Consider the following 16954-nt stretch of genomic DNA (forward strand, 5'->3'; position numbering starts at 1 on the left):
ACCACTTCAGCCCTCATAGGCCTCCAACCCATCATTCAAGATCTTTTAAACAAAAATTACCTCAGACCCACTCACTCCCCGTTTAATACCCCCATATTAGCTGTTAAAAAAACCAACAGATCTTTCCATCTCGTCCAAGACCTTTGCCTCATCAACATAGCCATCGTCCCTATCCATCCTTTAGTCCCAAATCCATACACCCTTTTATCGCAGATCCCTACCTCGGCCTCCCACTTCTCAGTCCTAGATCTCAAGGACGCAATTTTTTCCTATCCCTCTGGACCCCTCCTCCCAAGATTTTTTCACCTTCACCTGGACGGACCCATACACAAGACATTCTGAACAACTCACTTGGACAGTTTTGCCACAAGGCTTCCAAGTCCACCTTATTACAATACGTGGACGATCTTCTACTCTGCAGTCCCTCGTGGGAACAGTCTCAACTTGACACTGCCTCCCTACTTAACCTTCTAGCTTCCAGAGGTTACCGGGTATCCCCTGTCAAAGCTCAAATCTCTTCCCCTTCTGTCACTTACCTCAGATTTCTTCTATCTCAAAAAATGGACTCAACAAAGTCCATTACCTTAGACAGAAAATGGCTCCTTTCTGACCTGCCCATTCACAAAACCAAGACAGAAATCCTTTCCTTTCTAGGCCTGGCTGGGTATTTTAGAGCGTAGATCCCTAACTTCTCCCTGTTGGCAAGACCCCTCTCTCTGCTGGAAACTGTTCCTGGAAACAATGGCCGCAGACGCCTGGCTTCTGGCACCTGTATCCTCTTGGCACCATTAGAATCAACAAGTCCTCGACCTATAGTTACAGGGAACCTTCATTGATTTCCAACCTGAAGAAGTCCACATCTACTCGTCCTTATTGTGGGGAGTCCTATCAACCCTTTCCTCCCGGTCCTCAAGCCCTCACTCCCTTCTCCGCCCCCGTTCAGCAGGAAGCAGTCAGAGAGAAAGCAACATCCACAACCCCATAGAGGAGAAAGGGGAGAATGAAGGGCCCCCACCCATAAGATGGCAAAATTCCTGCTTCTCTTCTGGCTCCTCGATTCCCGCTGGCGCCATCTGAACCCCAATCACCCCTTGCCCCCCTAATCCCAGCACCTAGCCAATAGCCACCAGCCCCATAGAAGTGACACCACAATCATCCCATGCCCCTTCCTGTATAACCCAGCACCTTTCCCTAATAAAGCGGAATTCTCCGGTGAATTGCTGCTGTGTGTCGCTCCTTTCCTTTCAGGTACAATATTCAAAAATCCATCAACATCATCCACCACATCAGCAAAAAGAAGGACAAAAACCACAAGATCATCTCCATAGATGCTGAAAAAGCATTTGACAAAATTCAACATCCATTCATGATAAAAACTCTCAACAAAATGGGTATAGAGGGCAAGTAACTCAACATAATAAAGGCCATAAATGACAAACCTACAGCCAATATTATACTTAACAACGAGAAGCTGAAAGCTTTTCCTTTAAGATCGGAAACAAGACAAGGATGCCCACTCTCCCCACTTCTACTCAACATAGTACTGTAGGTCCTCGCCACGGCAGTCAGACAACACAAAGAAATAAAAGGCACCCAGATTGGCAAGGAAGAAGTTAAACTGTCCCAGTTTGCAGATTACATGCTATTGTAAAAAAAAACCCTAAAGAATCCACTCCAAAACTACTAGATCTAATGTCTGAATTCAGCAAAGTTGCAGGATACAAAATTAATGTGCAGCAATCTGTGGCATTCCTATACACTAACAATGAATTAGCAGAAAGAGAAATCAGGAAAACAATTCCATTCACAGTTGCATCAAAAATAATAAAATACCTAGGAATAAACCTAACCAAGGAAGTGAAAGACCTATACTCTGAAAACTACAAGACACTCATGAGAGAAATTAAAGAAGATACCAATAAATGGAAACATAGCCCGTGCTCTTGGCTAGGAAGAATTAATATTGTCAAGATGGCCATCCTGCCTAAAGCAATATTCAATGCAATTCCTATCAAAATACCAATAGCATTCTTCAACAAACTAGAGAAAATTGTTCTAAAATTCATATGGAACCACAAAAGACCCCGAATAGTCAAAGCAAACCTGAGAAGGAAGACTAAAGCAGGGGGGATTATTCTCCCCAACTTCAAACTCTACTACAAAGCCACAGTGATCAAGACAATTTGGTACTGGCACAAGAACAGACCCATAGACCAATGGAACAGACTAGAGAGCCCTGATAGAAACCCAAGTATATATGGTCAATTAATATATGATAAAGGAGCCATGGACATACAATGTGGAAATGACACTGGAAATGACACCCTCTTCAGCAGCTGGTGTTGGCAAAACTGGACAGCTACATGTAAGAAAATGAAACTGGATTATTGTTTAATCCCATACACAAAAGTAAACTCGAAATGGATCAAAGACCTGAATGTAAGTCATGAAACCATAAAACTCTTAGAAGACAACATAGGCAAAAATCTCCTGAATATAAGCATGAGCAACTTTTTCCTGAACATATCTCCTTGAGCAAGGGAAACAAAAGCAAAAATGAACACATGCGACTACATCAAACTAAAAAGTTTCTGTACGGCAAAGAACACCATCAATAGAACAAAAAGGCATCCTACAGTATAGGAGAATATACTTGTAAATGACATAGCCAACAAGGGGTTTACATCCAAAATATATAAAGAGCTCACACACCTCAACACCCAAAAAGCAAATAACCCGATCAAAAAATGGGCAGAGGATATGAAGAGACAGTTCCCCAAAGAAGAAATTCAGATGTCCAACAAACACATTAAAGATGCTCCACATCACTAATCATCAGAGAAATGCAAATTAAAACCACAATGAGATATCACCTCACACCAGTAAGGATGGCCACCATCCAAAAGACTAAGAACAACAAATGCTGGTGAGGATGCGGAGAAAGGGGAACCCTCCTACACTGCTGGTGGGAATGTAAGCTAGTTCAACCATTGTGGAAAGCAATATGGAAGTTCCTCAAAAAACTAAAAATAGAAATACCATTTGACCCTGGAATTCCACTCCTTGGAATTTACCCAAAAAATGCAACATCTCAGATTCAAAAAGACAGATGCACCCCTATGTTTATCGCAGCACTATTTACAATAGCCAAGATATGGAAGCAACCTAAGTATCCATCAGTAGATGAATGAATAAAGAGGAGGTGGTACATATACACAATGGAATACTATTCAGCCATAAGAAAGAAACAAATCCTACCATTTGCAACAACATGGATGGAGCCGGAGGATATTATGCTCAGTGAAATAAGCCAGGTGGAGAAAGACAAATGCCAAATGATTTCCCTCATTTGTGGAGTATAACAACAAAGCAAAACTGAAGGAACAAAATAGCAGCAGACTCACAGACTCCAAAAAGAGACTAGCAGTTACCAAAGGGGAGGGGTGGGGAATGGCAGGCGGGGAGGGAGGGAGAAGGGGCCTGGGGGGTATTATGTTTATTTCACATGGTGTGGGGCGGATCATGGGGAAGACAGTGTAGCACAGAGAAGGCACACAGTGAATCTGTGGCATCTTACTACACTGATAGGCAGTGACTGCATTGGCGGGTATGGGTGGGGACTTGATAATATGGGTAAATGTAGTAACCACATTATTTTTTCATGTGAAACCTTCATAAGAGTGTATATCAATAATACCTTCATAAAAATTTTTTTTTAATCTGCGAGGATGTGAGTGCGTGGAGGGGGCAGGACAGGGATGCGATGAGGCCCGCGAGCTGCTGACCAAGGTGCATTAAATGCCACTTCTATAATTATATCTTGGTTCCAGACCTGAACATTAGCTTCTTGCTAGCCTACACCTGTTTCCTCCCCTGTCCCCACCCCTGCCGCAGGGCGGGTGAGAAGAGAGGCCCCAGCCTCAGCCTCCTGACCTCGGTGGCCCTGTGCCGCGAGCTCTGACCACCTCCAGGCCCTGGGGAGAGGCTCCACAGGCCCCGTGCCCTCAGGGAAAGGGGACAGGAGCAGGTGCATCCCACCCACCCAGGGCCCCAGGGGTGGGCCCAGCTGGCAGCTGCGGGGAGGCAGTTGAGCTCCGGGCCCCCACCACAGGGGGACAGTTGGCCGATGTCCCACTGGGAGATGCCCAGGAGCAACAGCATGGGGCCTGGAGGGGCTGGGCACTGGGCGCAGGGGCCAGAGGAGGCACAGGCAGAGGACGGGGCCACGCTGGCCAGGGTGCCCTGGGACAGCTGCTGCCAGTGAGAGAGCTGGGCGCCTACCGACATCCCCTGCTGGAAGCCCGCACAGCAGGTCCTCTGACCCTGAGGGCGATGAGGGTGGGGAGAGGCCGGGTGGGCCGTGAGGTCCCCAGGGCACAGAGCCCCAGCTCCACACAGCACTGGCCCCTGCTGTTGCTGGGCCTGGCCGTGGGCACCCATGGCTGGCTGCCCCCAACGACATCACCAAGGAGCCCGGGACCTGGTGCCCCAACAGGAAGCAGCCCTCGGAGCCTGTGGGACAGGTACGGGCCTGAGTGAGCCATACGGGGGAGGAGAGGGTCCCTGAAGCCCAAACTGCAAGTGGGGGATGGAGTGGTGATGAGGGGGTGAGGGGTGAGAAGGAGAACCCAGCCGGAGAGGGGGTGCCTGGGCAGACATCAGATTTATCTAAAGTGTTGACATTTTGTTCAGTGTGGATTTGTTTGCATTGATATTTTTAACTTGCATTAAAATATTATTTATCTTGATGACCTTGTGCTGTGGCACCCCTTACATTTTGCACCCAAGGCTCATGCCTCCCTCGCCGCACCCTGGTCCTCTGGGTAGGGCACGGCCGTGGAGGCGGGGTGAGGCGTCTGCCTGGGTGGTGGGTGCTGCCATCCTGGGAGCCCCGGGCTGCCCCCTCTTAGCTGATGAGTCACCTCCTCGCCCATCCCCTCACTCTGGAGGGGCCCTTCCCTGGGGTCCTTCAGTCAGAGCCACTGCCTGCGACCAGCCCCCTAGGAACCCAAGCCCACCCGGAGGCAGCCTCACTTGTGGTGTGACCTCGGCGCCCTCCTCTCTGTGGGGGGAAGCCCGCAAAGTGCCAAGCACCTGGGTCTGCCGTGAGAATGAGTGACCCAAAGGCACGTTCACCATGGGCACTAGGTACTGGGGGCAGAACCTCCCTCTCAGCAGCCCCACAGGTCAGGTCCCATTGTCCTGTTTCACAGGTGGGGACAGAGGCCTGGAGAGGGGAGGCGGCGTGCCCATGTCACACAGCTGGTGCAGTCTTCAACGCCCAGTGTCAGTGGCTTCCAGGGTCCCCATCTCCATCTCCTGAGCAGGTGGGGCTGAAAAGTCTGCCTCTCTGGGCCTTGGTTTCCAGCCCCCTGCAAAGTGAAGGGTCTTATTTGGGTAAGGGCCTTGCTGCCTGACACCCACCCCAGGGTTGCTGGGGTTGCCATGCCATGCTGGAACAAGAGGAGCAGCCCTGCCATGGAGGATGGGTCAGTCCCTGCGGGCGTCAGGCAGGACTGGCATCTCAGCACCCCGCAGGGGCTGCTGAGGAAGGGTGGGGCCAGGAGAGCAGGAGCAGAGGTGAGGCCCCCATCGGGGTCTGGCTCGGGGCCGGCATTGAGATCCTAGGGGAACAAGATTCAGGGCCAAGTCAGGGTCCACTGGGAGGCGGCCCGGTGAAGTAGTGACCACACAGCGTGATGCCTGCGGGGCCAAGGCACTTGTAGGGCAGGACAGGAGGCCCCACTAGGGGTGGAGGACAGGTAGAGGGACCCACCTGGGCAATGTGTGCAGGTGCAGAACGTTCAGAGAGCCCCCAGTGGTCCGCGGGACCGGAGCCAGCCCCTGACCTGAGGACCCACCCCTGGAGGACAGACTTCATGTGGACAGTCCTAGGGGACGTTTGCAAGGGAAGGACATGACCAGACTCGGGTGGGAGGGAGTGGGAATCCGGAACTAGAGGGGCCTCGGGGAGAGTGTGGTGCTGCCCCAGGCAGAGTGGACAAGTAGGCAGACAGATTCAGGAGAGGGAGGAGCCAGGACTCCTCCCCAGGTTTTTGCTGGGCCATTAAGAGAACCCTGTAACTGCATCAGCTTGCTCGGTTCTCACAAAACGGCCCAAGAGAAGAGGTGGTCTGCAAGCATTGGTCTCCAGCATGGGTGTCCCCTCACTGACTGGCCACTCAGGGCAGGGGACAGGGGGTGGGGGGCCTGCACCAAGGGCATCATGTCCAGGCATGGGGACAGACCCATGGACCATTTCAGGGGGAGGAGGGTGGGAGGAGTGGGGTGATGCCCAAGCTGGTCTTGTAGATGGAGGGGCACTGGCCAGTGACGGGGGGGCTCTAGGCAGAGGGAGCCATGGGGCCTAGAGGAGACTGAGGCACACAGGCACAGCAGGTTGTGTCCAGAGTGGGGTGCTGACCATGGGGGTCTTGTGTGCCTGACCTTTATCCTGGGGTCCTTGAGGGATTTAAGTAGGAGACTCTCAGAGTTGGGTGTTTGTCTTGGAAAAATGGCTTTGGGGGGACTATATCAAGCTGGAAAGCTTCTGTACAGCAAAGGACACCATCAATAGCACAAAAAGGCATCCTACGGTATGGGAGAATATATTCATAAATGACAGATCTGATAAGGGGTTGACACCCAAAATATACAAAGAGCTCACACACCTCAACAAACAAAAAGTAAATAAGCCAATTAAAAAATGGGCAGAGGATCTGAACAGACACTTCTCCAAAGAAGAAATTCAGATGGCCAACAGGCACATGAGAAGATGCTCCACATTGCTAATCATCAGAGAAATGCAAGTTAAAACCACAATGAGATATCACCTCATACCAGTAAGGGGAACCTTCCTGCACTGTGGTGGGAATGTAGTTCAACCATTGTGGAAAGCAGTATGGAGGTTCCTCAAAAAACTCAAAATATAAATACCATTTGACCCAGGAATTCCACTTCTAGGAATTTACCCAAAGAATACAACTTCTCATATTCAAAAAGACAGATGCACCCCTATGTTTATCGCAGCACTATTTACAATAGCCAAGAATTGGAAGCAACCTAAGTGTCCATCAGTAGATGAATGGATAAAGAAGAGGTGGTACATATACACAATGGAATATTATTCAGCCCTAAGAAGAAAACAAATCCTACCATTTGCAGCAACATGGATGGAGCTAGAGGGTATTATGCTCAGTGAAATAAGTCAGGCAGGAAAGACAAGCACCAAATGATTTCACTCATCTGTGGAGTATAAGAACAAAGAAAAAACTGAAGGAACAAAACAACATCAGACTCACAGAACCCAAGAATGGACTAACAGTTACCAAAGGGAAAGGGACTGGGGAGGATGGGTGGGAAGGGAGGGATAAGGGGGAAAAGGGGCATTATGATTAGCACACAGAATGTAGTGGGGGGGCACAGGGAAGGCTGTACAACACAGAGAAGACAAGTAGTGAGTCTACAGCATCTTACTATGCTGATGGACAGTGACTGTGATGGGGTATGTGGGGGGCACTTGGTGATGGGGGGAGTCTATTAAATGTAATATTGCTCATGTAATTGTAGATTAATGATACCAAAATAAAAAAAATGGCTTTGGTATTTTTAAGCTCAGATTAGAAAAGCAGAGAGGACTTGTCCACACAGCAACCAGGCACCAAGATCTCCTATAAAACAGGCAATTGAATTTTAAAGTGATGGTACCAGAGGGTTGGCCAGGAAAGAATGGGCACCTCCCCATGGACTATCACTGGGAGACTAAATTTCTGGAACAAATATGTATCAAGATTCATAAAAAATGTGCATTTCTTTTAATCAAGTAATTGCACTTTCAGAAATTTACCTTGAGGAACTAATCAGAACTTAATCTAAATATTATAAGTGTGTTCATGGGGAAAAAGTGGAAACAATCTCAGTGTCTAACAGTAAGGGGAGGTAAAATAAACTATGCTACATCCATGGTAGGGAGTATTAAACAGTTAATATTGGGTTTTTTTTATGACTACAATGACATGAACATTTTTTTTAAAAGGCTGCAATATGTCCTATTGATTTTTGTCTATTTTAATTTACACAGAGTAAAATTCAGTCCTTTTGGTATAGTAGTTGTATACATTTTAATAAAATCCTAGAGCTGTGTAACTAGCACCACAATCAAGAAACAGAACATGTCCACCACCTTCGAAACGTTCCCCGCACCCTTTTTGCAGCCAATCCCTTTCTCCATCCTCACCATGGCAACCACTCATCTCTTTCTGACCCTACAGGTTTGCCTTTTCCAGAATATCCTATAAATGAAATCATGCAGTATGTAATCTTTTCTTTAAACTTTTTATTTTTAGATAATTGTAGATTCACATGCTGTTGCAAATCACAAAGATCCCTCCTGTTGCCCTTTTATAGCCACACCCATTTATCTCCCTCCAGAGCCCCCTGCCCCCCAGGACCTGCCAACTACTAATTTGGTCTTTGTTTCTAATGTTGTCATTTCAATATTGTTCTATAAATGGAATCATACAGTGTGTAATATTTTGGGGCTGTTTTTTTTTCACCCAGCATAATGTTCTGAATCTTGATCCAGCCTCTTGGGTGTGTCATTGTCTGTTCCTCTTTTAATAGCTGAATAATAAGATTCCAAGAATGGAACCCTTTGAGTTCAGTATAACGCCTTTGTGATTCATCCAAGTCATCTCATTTGCCAATAACTTGTTCCTCTCTATTGCTGAGTAGGATTCCATTTATGATTTATCACAGTTTAACTGTTCACCAACTAAGGAACATTTGGGTTGTTTCCAGTTTGGGGAAAGATGAATAAAGCCAGTATAAACATTTTTGTTTGAACATAAGTTTTCATTCCACCTGGATAAGTACCTAGAAATAGGATTTGATTGATCATATGGTAAACCTATGTTTATAGGAAACTACCAGACAAGTTTCTAAAGTGGCTATGCCTTTTTACATTTGCACAAGCAATGTGTAAGAGTTCTGGTTGCTCTGCATCCTTATCAACACTTGGTATTGTCAGTTTTTAGAAATTAAGATAAAATTCATTTAACATAAAACTCACCATTTTAAAGTGTATAGTTTAGTGGCATTTAGTGTATTCATAATGGTGTGCAACCATCCCCACTATCTAGTTTCAGAGTATATTAATCACCCCAAAAGGAAACCACAAACCAGTCATTCTCCATTTTCCATCCCCCAGTTCCTGGCAACCACTGACCTGCTGTCTGTCTCAATGAGTTTTCCTGTTCTGTGTATATCATATAAATGGAATCATCATACAATCTATAGCCTACTGTGTCTGGATTATTTCACTTAGCATGTTTTCAAGGCTCATGCATGTTGCAGTATGTATCAGTACTTCATTCTTTTTAAGGCCAAATAATATCCCGTTGTACGGATATTCATTTATCCGTTCATTAGTTGATGGCATTATGGTTATTTTTTATATTCCACTTTTTGGCTATTGTGAATAGTGCTGTTATGAACATTTATGTCAAGTTTTTATTTGAATACCTATTCTCAGTTCCTTTGAGTATATGCCTAACAGTGGAATTTCCGGGTCACATGGTAACTCAAGTTTTTGAGGACAGCCAAACTGTTTTCCACAGTGGCTGCACCATTTTACAATCCCACAAGCAAAGTACAAGGGTTATAATTCTCTACGTCCTCACCAACACATGTTATTTTCCTTTTCTTTTTCCTTATTATAGTCTGGCTATGAAGTGGCAACTCATTGTGGTTTTGATTTTATTTCCCTCTAATGAATAATAGTGAATGTTTTCATGTGCTTCTGGTCATTTTTATATCCTCTTTCGAGAAATGTCTGTTCAAGTCCTTCATCCATTTTTAAATTGGATTGTCTTTTTGCTGCTGTGTTACAATATTTCTTTATGCCATTTGGATATTTGACCCTTATCAGGTATGTGATTTGCAAATTATTTCTCCCATTCTGTGAGTTGTCTTTTCACTTCCTTGATAGTGTACTTAGAATCACAAAAGTTCTAAATTTTTATGAAGTCCAATCAATCTATTTTTTTCTTTTATTGCTTGTAATTTTAGTGTCATATCAAAGAATCTGTTGCCTATTCAAGGTCATGAAGACTTACACCTATGTTTTCTTCTAAGAATTTTAGTTTTAGCTCTTAAATTTCAGTCTTTGGTCCATTTTGAGCTAATTTTTGTTTACAGTTTGAGGTAGAAGTCCAACTTCATTCTTTTGCATGTGGATATCCAGTCATCCCAGCACCATTTGTTGAAGAGACTATGATTGCCCAGGTTGAGTTGCCTTAGCCCCTTTGTCAGCAAATCAATTGATAATAGATGTAAGGCTTTCTTCTGGACTCAAGTCCATTGATCTGTAGGCCCATCCTTATGACAGTACAACACTGTTTTGATTACATTAGCTTTGTAGCAACTTTTGAAATTGGAAAGTGTGAATCCTTTAACTTTGCTCCTCTTTCTCAAAATTGTTTTGCCTGTTGGAGTCCCTTGCAATTTCACATGAATTTTAGGATCAGTTTTTTTCATCTCTGTAACAATGGCTGATCATTGAGATTTTGATAGTGGTTGCATGGAATCTATAGTATTGCCATCTTAACAATATTAAGTCTTCCAAGCCATGAACCCAGGATGTCTTTTTATTTACTTAGGTCTTTAATTTCTTTGAACAACACTTTGCAATTTTCAGTGTACAAGTGGTGTTAAATTTTCTTTAAATGTTTGGTAGAATTTCCCAGTGAAGCTGTTTTGCCCTGAGATTTTCTTTGTGGGGATATTTTTGGTTACATTTTAATCTCTTCTTACAGGTCTGTTCAGATTATCTATTTCTTCTTGAATCAGTTTCAGTAGTCTGGGTCTTTCTAGGAATTTGTTCATTTCATCTAGGTTATCTAATTTGTTGCTTTACAGATACTCATTTCCCATAATCCTTTTCACTTTCTTATAGTGTGTAGCAATGTCCCACTTTCAGTTCTGATACTAGTTATTTGCATCTTCTCCATTTTTCATTTGTCTAGTAAAAGTTTGTCAAATTTAGTCATCTTTTCAAAGAACCAACTTTTGGTTTTGATGATTCTGTTGTTTTCTATTCTATGTTTCATTTATCTCTACTCTAAGCATTACTGTCTCCTTCCTTCCAGTAACTTTGGAATTAGCCTGTTCTTTTTTTCTACTTTCTTAAGGTATAAAATTAGGTTGTTGGTTTGAGATCTTTCTTCCTTTTTAATATCGCTATTGTTACAGCTATAAATTTTCCTCAGAGTACTGCTGTTATTAAACCCCATAAGTTTTAGTATGTTGGGTTTCAATTTCATTCACCTAATGTATTTTCTAATTTCACCTTTTCTTCTTTGATACATTGATTAAGAGTATGTTGTTAATTTCTACATTCACTTCCCAGTTTTCTTTTGTTATTGACATGTAGTTTCATTCCATTATGGTCAGAGAAGATCACTTGTATAATTCAAATCTTTTAAAATTTACTGAGCCTTGTTTTGTGACTTAACATACAGCTAATCTTGAAGAATATTCCAGGGGCTCTTGAGAAGAATTTTTGTCCTGCTCTTGTTTGGTGGAGTGTTCTATATGTGACTTTTAGGTCCACTTGGTTTATAGTGTTTTTATAAACAAAATAAAAAATTTTTAAATTAAGTCCTCTATTTCCTTATTGATCTTTTGTGTAGTCTTTCTGCATATTATTGAAAACAGGGTATTGAAGATCCAACTATTATTGTCTCCCTTCAACCCTTTTTTTTTTGGTATCATTAATGTACAATTAATTGAACAACATTATGGTTACTAGACTCCCCCTATTATCAAGTTCCCACCACATACCCCATTACAGTCACTATCCACCAGCATAGTAAGATGCTATAGAGTCATTACTTGTATTCTTTGTGTTATACTGCCTTTCCTGTGTCCCCCTCCTGCTACATTATGTGTGCTAATCAGAATTCCCCTTTTTCCCCCTTATCCCTCCCTTCCCACCCATCCTCCCCAGTCCCTTTCCCTTTGGTAACTGTTAGTCCATTCTTGGGTTCTGTGAGTCTGCTGCTGTTTTGTTCCTTCAGTTTTTGCTTTGTTCTTATACTCCACAGATGAGTGAAATCATTTGGTACTTGTCTTTCTCTGCCTGGTTTATTTCACTGAACATAATACCCTCTAGCTCCATCCATGTTGTCACAAATGGTAGGATTTCTTTTCTTCTTATGGCTGAATAATATTCCATTGTGTATATGAACCACATCTTCTTTATCCATTCAGCTACTGATGGACACTTAGGCTGCTTCCAATTCTTGGCTATTGTAAATAGTGCTGCGATAAACATAGGGGTGCATCTGTCTTTTTGAATATGAGAAGTTGTATTCTTTGGGTAAATTCTTAGAAGTGGAATTCCTGGGTCAAATGGTATTTCGATTTTGAGTTTTTTGAGGAACCCCCATACAGCTTTCCACAATGGTTGAACTAGTTTACATTCCCACCACAGTATAGGAGGGTTCCCCTTTCTCCACATCCTCGCCAACATTTGTTGTTGTTTGTCTTTTGGATGTTGGCCATCCTAACTGGTATGAGGTGATATCTCATTGTGCTTTTAATTTGCATATCTCTGATGACTAGAGATGTGGAGCACCTTTTCATGTACCTATTGACCATCTGAATTTCTTCTTTGGACAAGTGTCTGTTCAGATCCTCTGCCCATTTATTAATTGGCTTATTTACTTTTTGTTTGTTGAGGTGCATGAGCTCTTTATAGAATTTGGATGTTAGCTCCTTATCAGTTATGTCATTTATGAATAATTTCTTCCATACTGTAGGATGTCTTTTTGTTTTATTGATGGTGTCCTTTGCTGTATAGAAGCTTTTTAGTTTGATATAGTCCCACTTGTTCATTTTTGCTTTTGTTTCCCTTGCCTGGGTAGATATGTTCATAAAGAAGTTGCTCATGTTTATGTCCAAGAGATTTTTGCCTATGTTTTTTTCAAAGAGTTTTATGGTTTTATGACTTACATTCAGGTCTTTGATCCATTTTGAGTTTACTTTTGTGTATGGGGTGAGACAATGATCCAGTTTCATTCTCTTGCATGTAGCTGTCCAGTTTTGCCAACATCAGCTGTTGAAGAGGCTGTCATTTCCCCATTGTATATCCATGGCTCCTTTATCATGTATTAACTGACCATATACGGTTGGGTTTATATCTGGGCTCTCTATTCTGTTCCACTGGTCTATGGGTCTATTCTTGTGCCAGTACCAAGTTGTCTTAATTAATGTGTCTTTGTAATAGAACTTCAAGTTAGGGAGCATAATTACCCCTGCTTTATTCTTCCTTCTCAGGATTGCTTTGGCTATTCAGGGTCTTTTGTCATTCCATATGAATTTTAGAACTATTTGTTCCAGCTCATTGAAGAATGCTGTTGGCAGTTTGATAGGGATTGCATTGAATCTGTATATTGCTTTGGGCAGGATGGCCATCTTGACAATATTAATTCTTCCTAGCCAAGAGCATGGGATGAATTTCCATTTGTTAATGTCCTCTTTAATTTCTCTTATGAGTGTCTTGTAGTTTTCAGGGTATAGGCCTTTCACTTCCTTGGTTAGGTTTATTCCTAGGTATTTTATTCGTTTTGATGCAATTGTGAATGGAATTGTCTTCCTGATTTCTCTTTCTGCTAGGTCATTGTTAGTGTATAGGAATGCCACAGATTTCTGTGTATTAATTTTGTATCCTGCAACTTTGCTAAATTCAGATATTAGATCTAGTAGTTTTGGAGTGCCTGTATACAATAAGCCTCAACTCAATGCCACATTCTTTTATAAATTGGGAGTTAAAATCAGCGAAGGCAAAATCTGTGGTTTCTTGTGGTTTTGGAGTCTCAAAGGGTGGTTTTATTGGTTTTCAATTATTTTGAGATTTGTTTTAACTTTAAAAAGGAATATTTAGATATGAAATCTAAGAACACAGGTTTCTGACCTGGGGTGGGGTGGGGTGGGTGGAGGTGAGGGTGCTCATCGTCATGTGTGACAAGATAAAGACAGAAAAAGAGCTAGGTTAAGGGAAAGATGGTCAGTCTCAATTGGACATGATGAGTTTTAGATTCCTGTTAGGTGTCCACCTGGAGATGGTCAGTAGACAATTAGGTGGAGCTGAGGAGAGGTTTTGAAGCTGGGATTGACTCAAGCTTCAGTATATGGCCAGTAGTAGGAATCCACAGTATAAAGTATATTAGCATAAAGGAAGATGGCAAAGAAGGAGGACCCAGGGTGGTAGCCTTGGGTCGCCAGCTGGTATACATGGCCTAGGAGAAAGGGAAGTCAGAAGGGAGGGGGGATCTCAGATGCCAAGGGGAAGAGAGTGACTGGAAAGAGGGGCCATCTCCATATTGCACCCTGCAGAGATATAATAGTATAGGAACAAGGGAGGGACCTCAGACTTGACTGTGAAGAGGACCTTGTTGGCTTTGACCTGAGAGGTTTCAGGGAAGGAAGGAGATGAGAGTCAGGGGCGCCCAGCCATGTCCCGGTGCATGCTTGGGAGCCAGTGCTAGGTGGATGGGTAGATGGGTAGATGGATGGATGGATAGATGATGAATGGATGGATGGATGGACAGGAAGATAGACAGAAAGGCAGTGGTCTGAGAGATCAGAGAAAGATTCATGAAATAGGTGGAACTGAATCGTGTCTCAGTGTGGAGACAAAGGTTGGGGGGTCTCCCCATAGGAGCACCACAAGTCAGGAATTACCTGGTGTCCATGGGCCCTGGGAGGAGGCTTCCTAGCTGGATTGTGGGAAATTGTGGGGGAAGAACACTCAGAGACCCTAAAATGAGGCCAGGAGAGGTTGAGCAGGTCCGAGCCAGCTCAGGACTGACCTCGCCACCCCACACAGCCACCTGAGGGGATGCAGTAGTCAGCATCTCTGTCAGCACTGGGACTGGGGCATGACCAGGACAGCCTCAGATGGGGAGGACGTGCACTGGTGACTCCAAGGCCAGGGGCAGTGCTCCACTTGGACAGGGGGCCAGGCACATGGACACCTCCGGGCCACGGGCCTACCTGAGGGTGCCCTGCCTCTGGGACAATAGTTGCCCACTCACCTGGCCCCAAGCCACAGCCCCACCTGCTACAGCTCCGTGCCATCACACCCAGCAGGTTCCTGCTCCAGCCTGGGCCCCCGGGGGCAGGCCCCAGGTGCTGGGCCAGGGAGTTTGGGTCCGAGCCTCAGTCACCGTGGTATGTCTTTGGCGAAGGGACTGAGCTCACCGTCCTAGGTAAGTGGCTCTCACCACCTTCCCAACCTGTCCCACCCCTCTGCTTATCTCAGGAAAATCACTTTTCTCTCTCTGGGGGCTGCTTATCCTCTGCCCTCCCAGCCTGAAAGAGTGACTCTCTCCTTTCTCTGTGGGATCTGGTAGAGATGGGTTGGTCTTGGAGTAACCAGTAGAAGGGATCCCAGTGGCAGGAGCACCACCTTCAGGGCCCAACAGTTGGGCACAGCCGGGTCCCAGGGGCCTGACCTGGGGGCTGTGGCCCAGGAACAGGGGCTCCTTCCCCTCTTCTAGGGCAGACCCCCCAGGGGGCAAGAGGCTGGCTCTGATGAGGGGCAGTGGGTGGCCTTAGAGAGTTCCTGGGTCCTCAGGGGCTGGGCTGAGAGCACACGCCCATCCAGGCTGGGAGGGCCACACGGGAGGCTGGGGACAGGGCTGGGGTTGTGCCCGCACAGCTCCTATGGCCCAGGTATCTCACCTGTCCAAGGGTCTGCCTCCTGCCATCTTCAAAGGACATGTTAGACTCAGGAGATGAGGAAGGGCGAGTGACCGGGGGTCTCAGAGCTACACGGCCACTCCAGGAAATCAGCACTTCCACTGGACGTATGGGGGAGGCCGTCATCCGTGAGCAGCCCCAGGAGACAGCCAAGGGGAAGGGACCTGCAGGCAGGGCAGGGGCCAGAGAGGCAGGCAGAGCCTGGGAGGGGCCCGGGAACTTTGGCCTGGGAACCTGTCCTTGAGGGGACAGTGGAGGCCAGGCAGGGGCAGAGCCTGTGCCCAAGGGGGAGAGGGGGCTCCAGGCCCCACTGTATGCCAGGCTCAGGACTGGGGCCCCCACACGCTATCAGGACCATCCTGGAGAGGAGACCCCAGTTAACAGGGGAAGCCCTCCAGGGGGCCAGAAGGACAGAGTGACACAGGGCCTGAGGCTGCTCCGAGGGCTGGAGGGCAGGGCCAGACCCCAGACTCCAGCGCGAGAGACCGAGAGGAGGAAGACAGGCGGCCCTGGGCACCCCCGGGGAGATGGAGGCTGCAGAGGCTGGGCGGGGCCCGTCACGGGGGAGAGGGCACTGCAGGGCCTCGGGGAGGGCGGGGGACTGTCTACGCTCCAAGAGCCGGGGTGGAAGGGAAGGTGTCAGGTGAACAGGCACAGCCACCAGAGGGACAGTCAGAGAGGAACCCCAACATCCCTGACTCCCCGAAAACTCACACCCCCTTCTCTGCGCACACAGGTCAGCCCAAGGCCGCGCCCTCGGTCACACTCTTCCCGCCCTCCTCCGAGGAGCTCAGCGCCAACAAGGCCACAGTGGTGTGTCTCATCAGTGACTTCTACCCCGGCGCCGTGACGGTGGCCTGGAAGGCAGACGGCGCCCCCGTCACCCAGGGCGTGGAGACCACCAAGCCCTCCAAACAGAGCAACAACAAGTACGCGGCCAGCAGCTACCTGAGGCTCTCCCCCGACGCGTGGAAGTCTCACAGCAGCGTCAGCTGCCAGGTCACGCACGAAGGGAGCACCGTGGAGAAGACGCTGGCCCCCAGGGAGTGCTCTTAGGCCCCGAGCCCCCGCCCCTGGGCGCCTGGATACACGGGCCTCCGGGGAGGGTCTCCCTACCCCCGCACTCCCCCCAGCCCTGTCCCTGCTCCTCATCAACTCGCAATAAAGGGTCCTCCTTGTCAATCAGGAA

General features: G+C 46.3%; 1 gene segment (V, D, J or C); it reads left to right on the forward strand.

Annotated features, from left to right (window-relative positions):
• Positions 1 to 15859: 15859 nt before the first annotated feature.
• LOC130680571 (immunoglobulin lambda constant 3-like) lies at positions 15860 to 16954 on the forward strand. The segment is given in 2 exon segments: positions 15860 to 15893; positions 16502 to 16954. Coding segments are annotated over 2 exon segments (339 nt in total).

The sequence above is a fragment of the Manis pentadactyla genome, chromosome 14 (assembly GCF_030020395.1).
Source record: "Manis pentadactyla isolate mManPen7 chromosome 14, mManPen7.hap1, whole genome shotgun sequence".
Taxonomy (NCBI): domain Eukaryota; kingdom Metazoa; phylum Chordata; class Mammalia; order Pholidota; family Manidae; genus Manis; species Manis pentadactyla.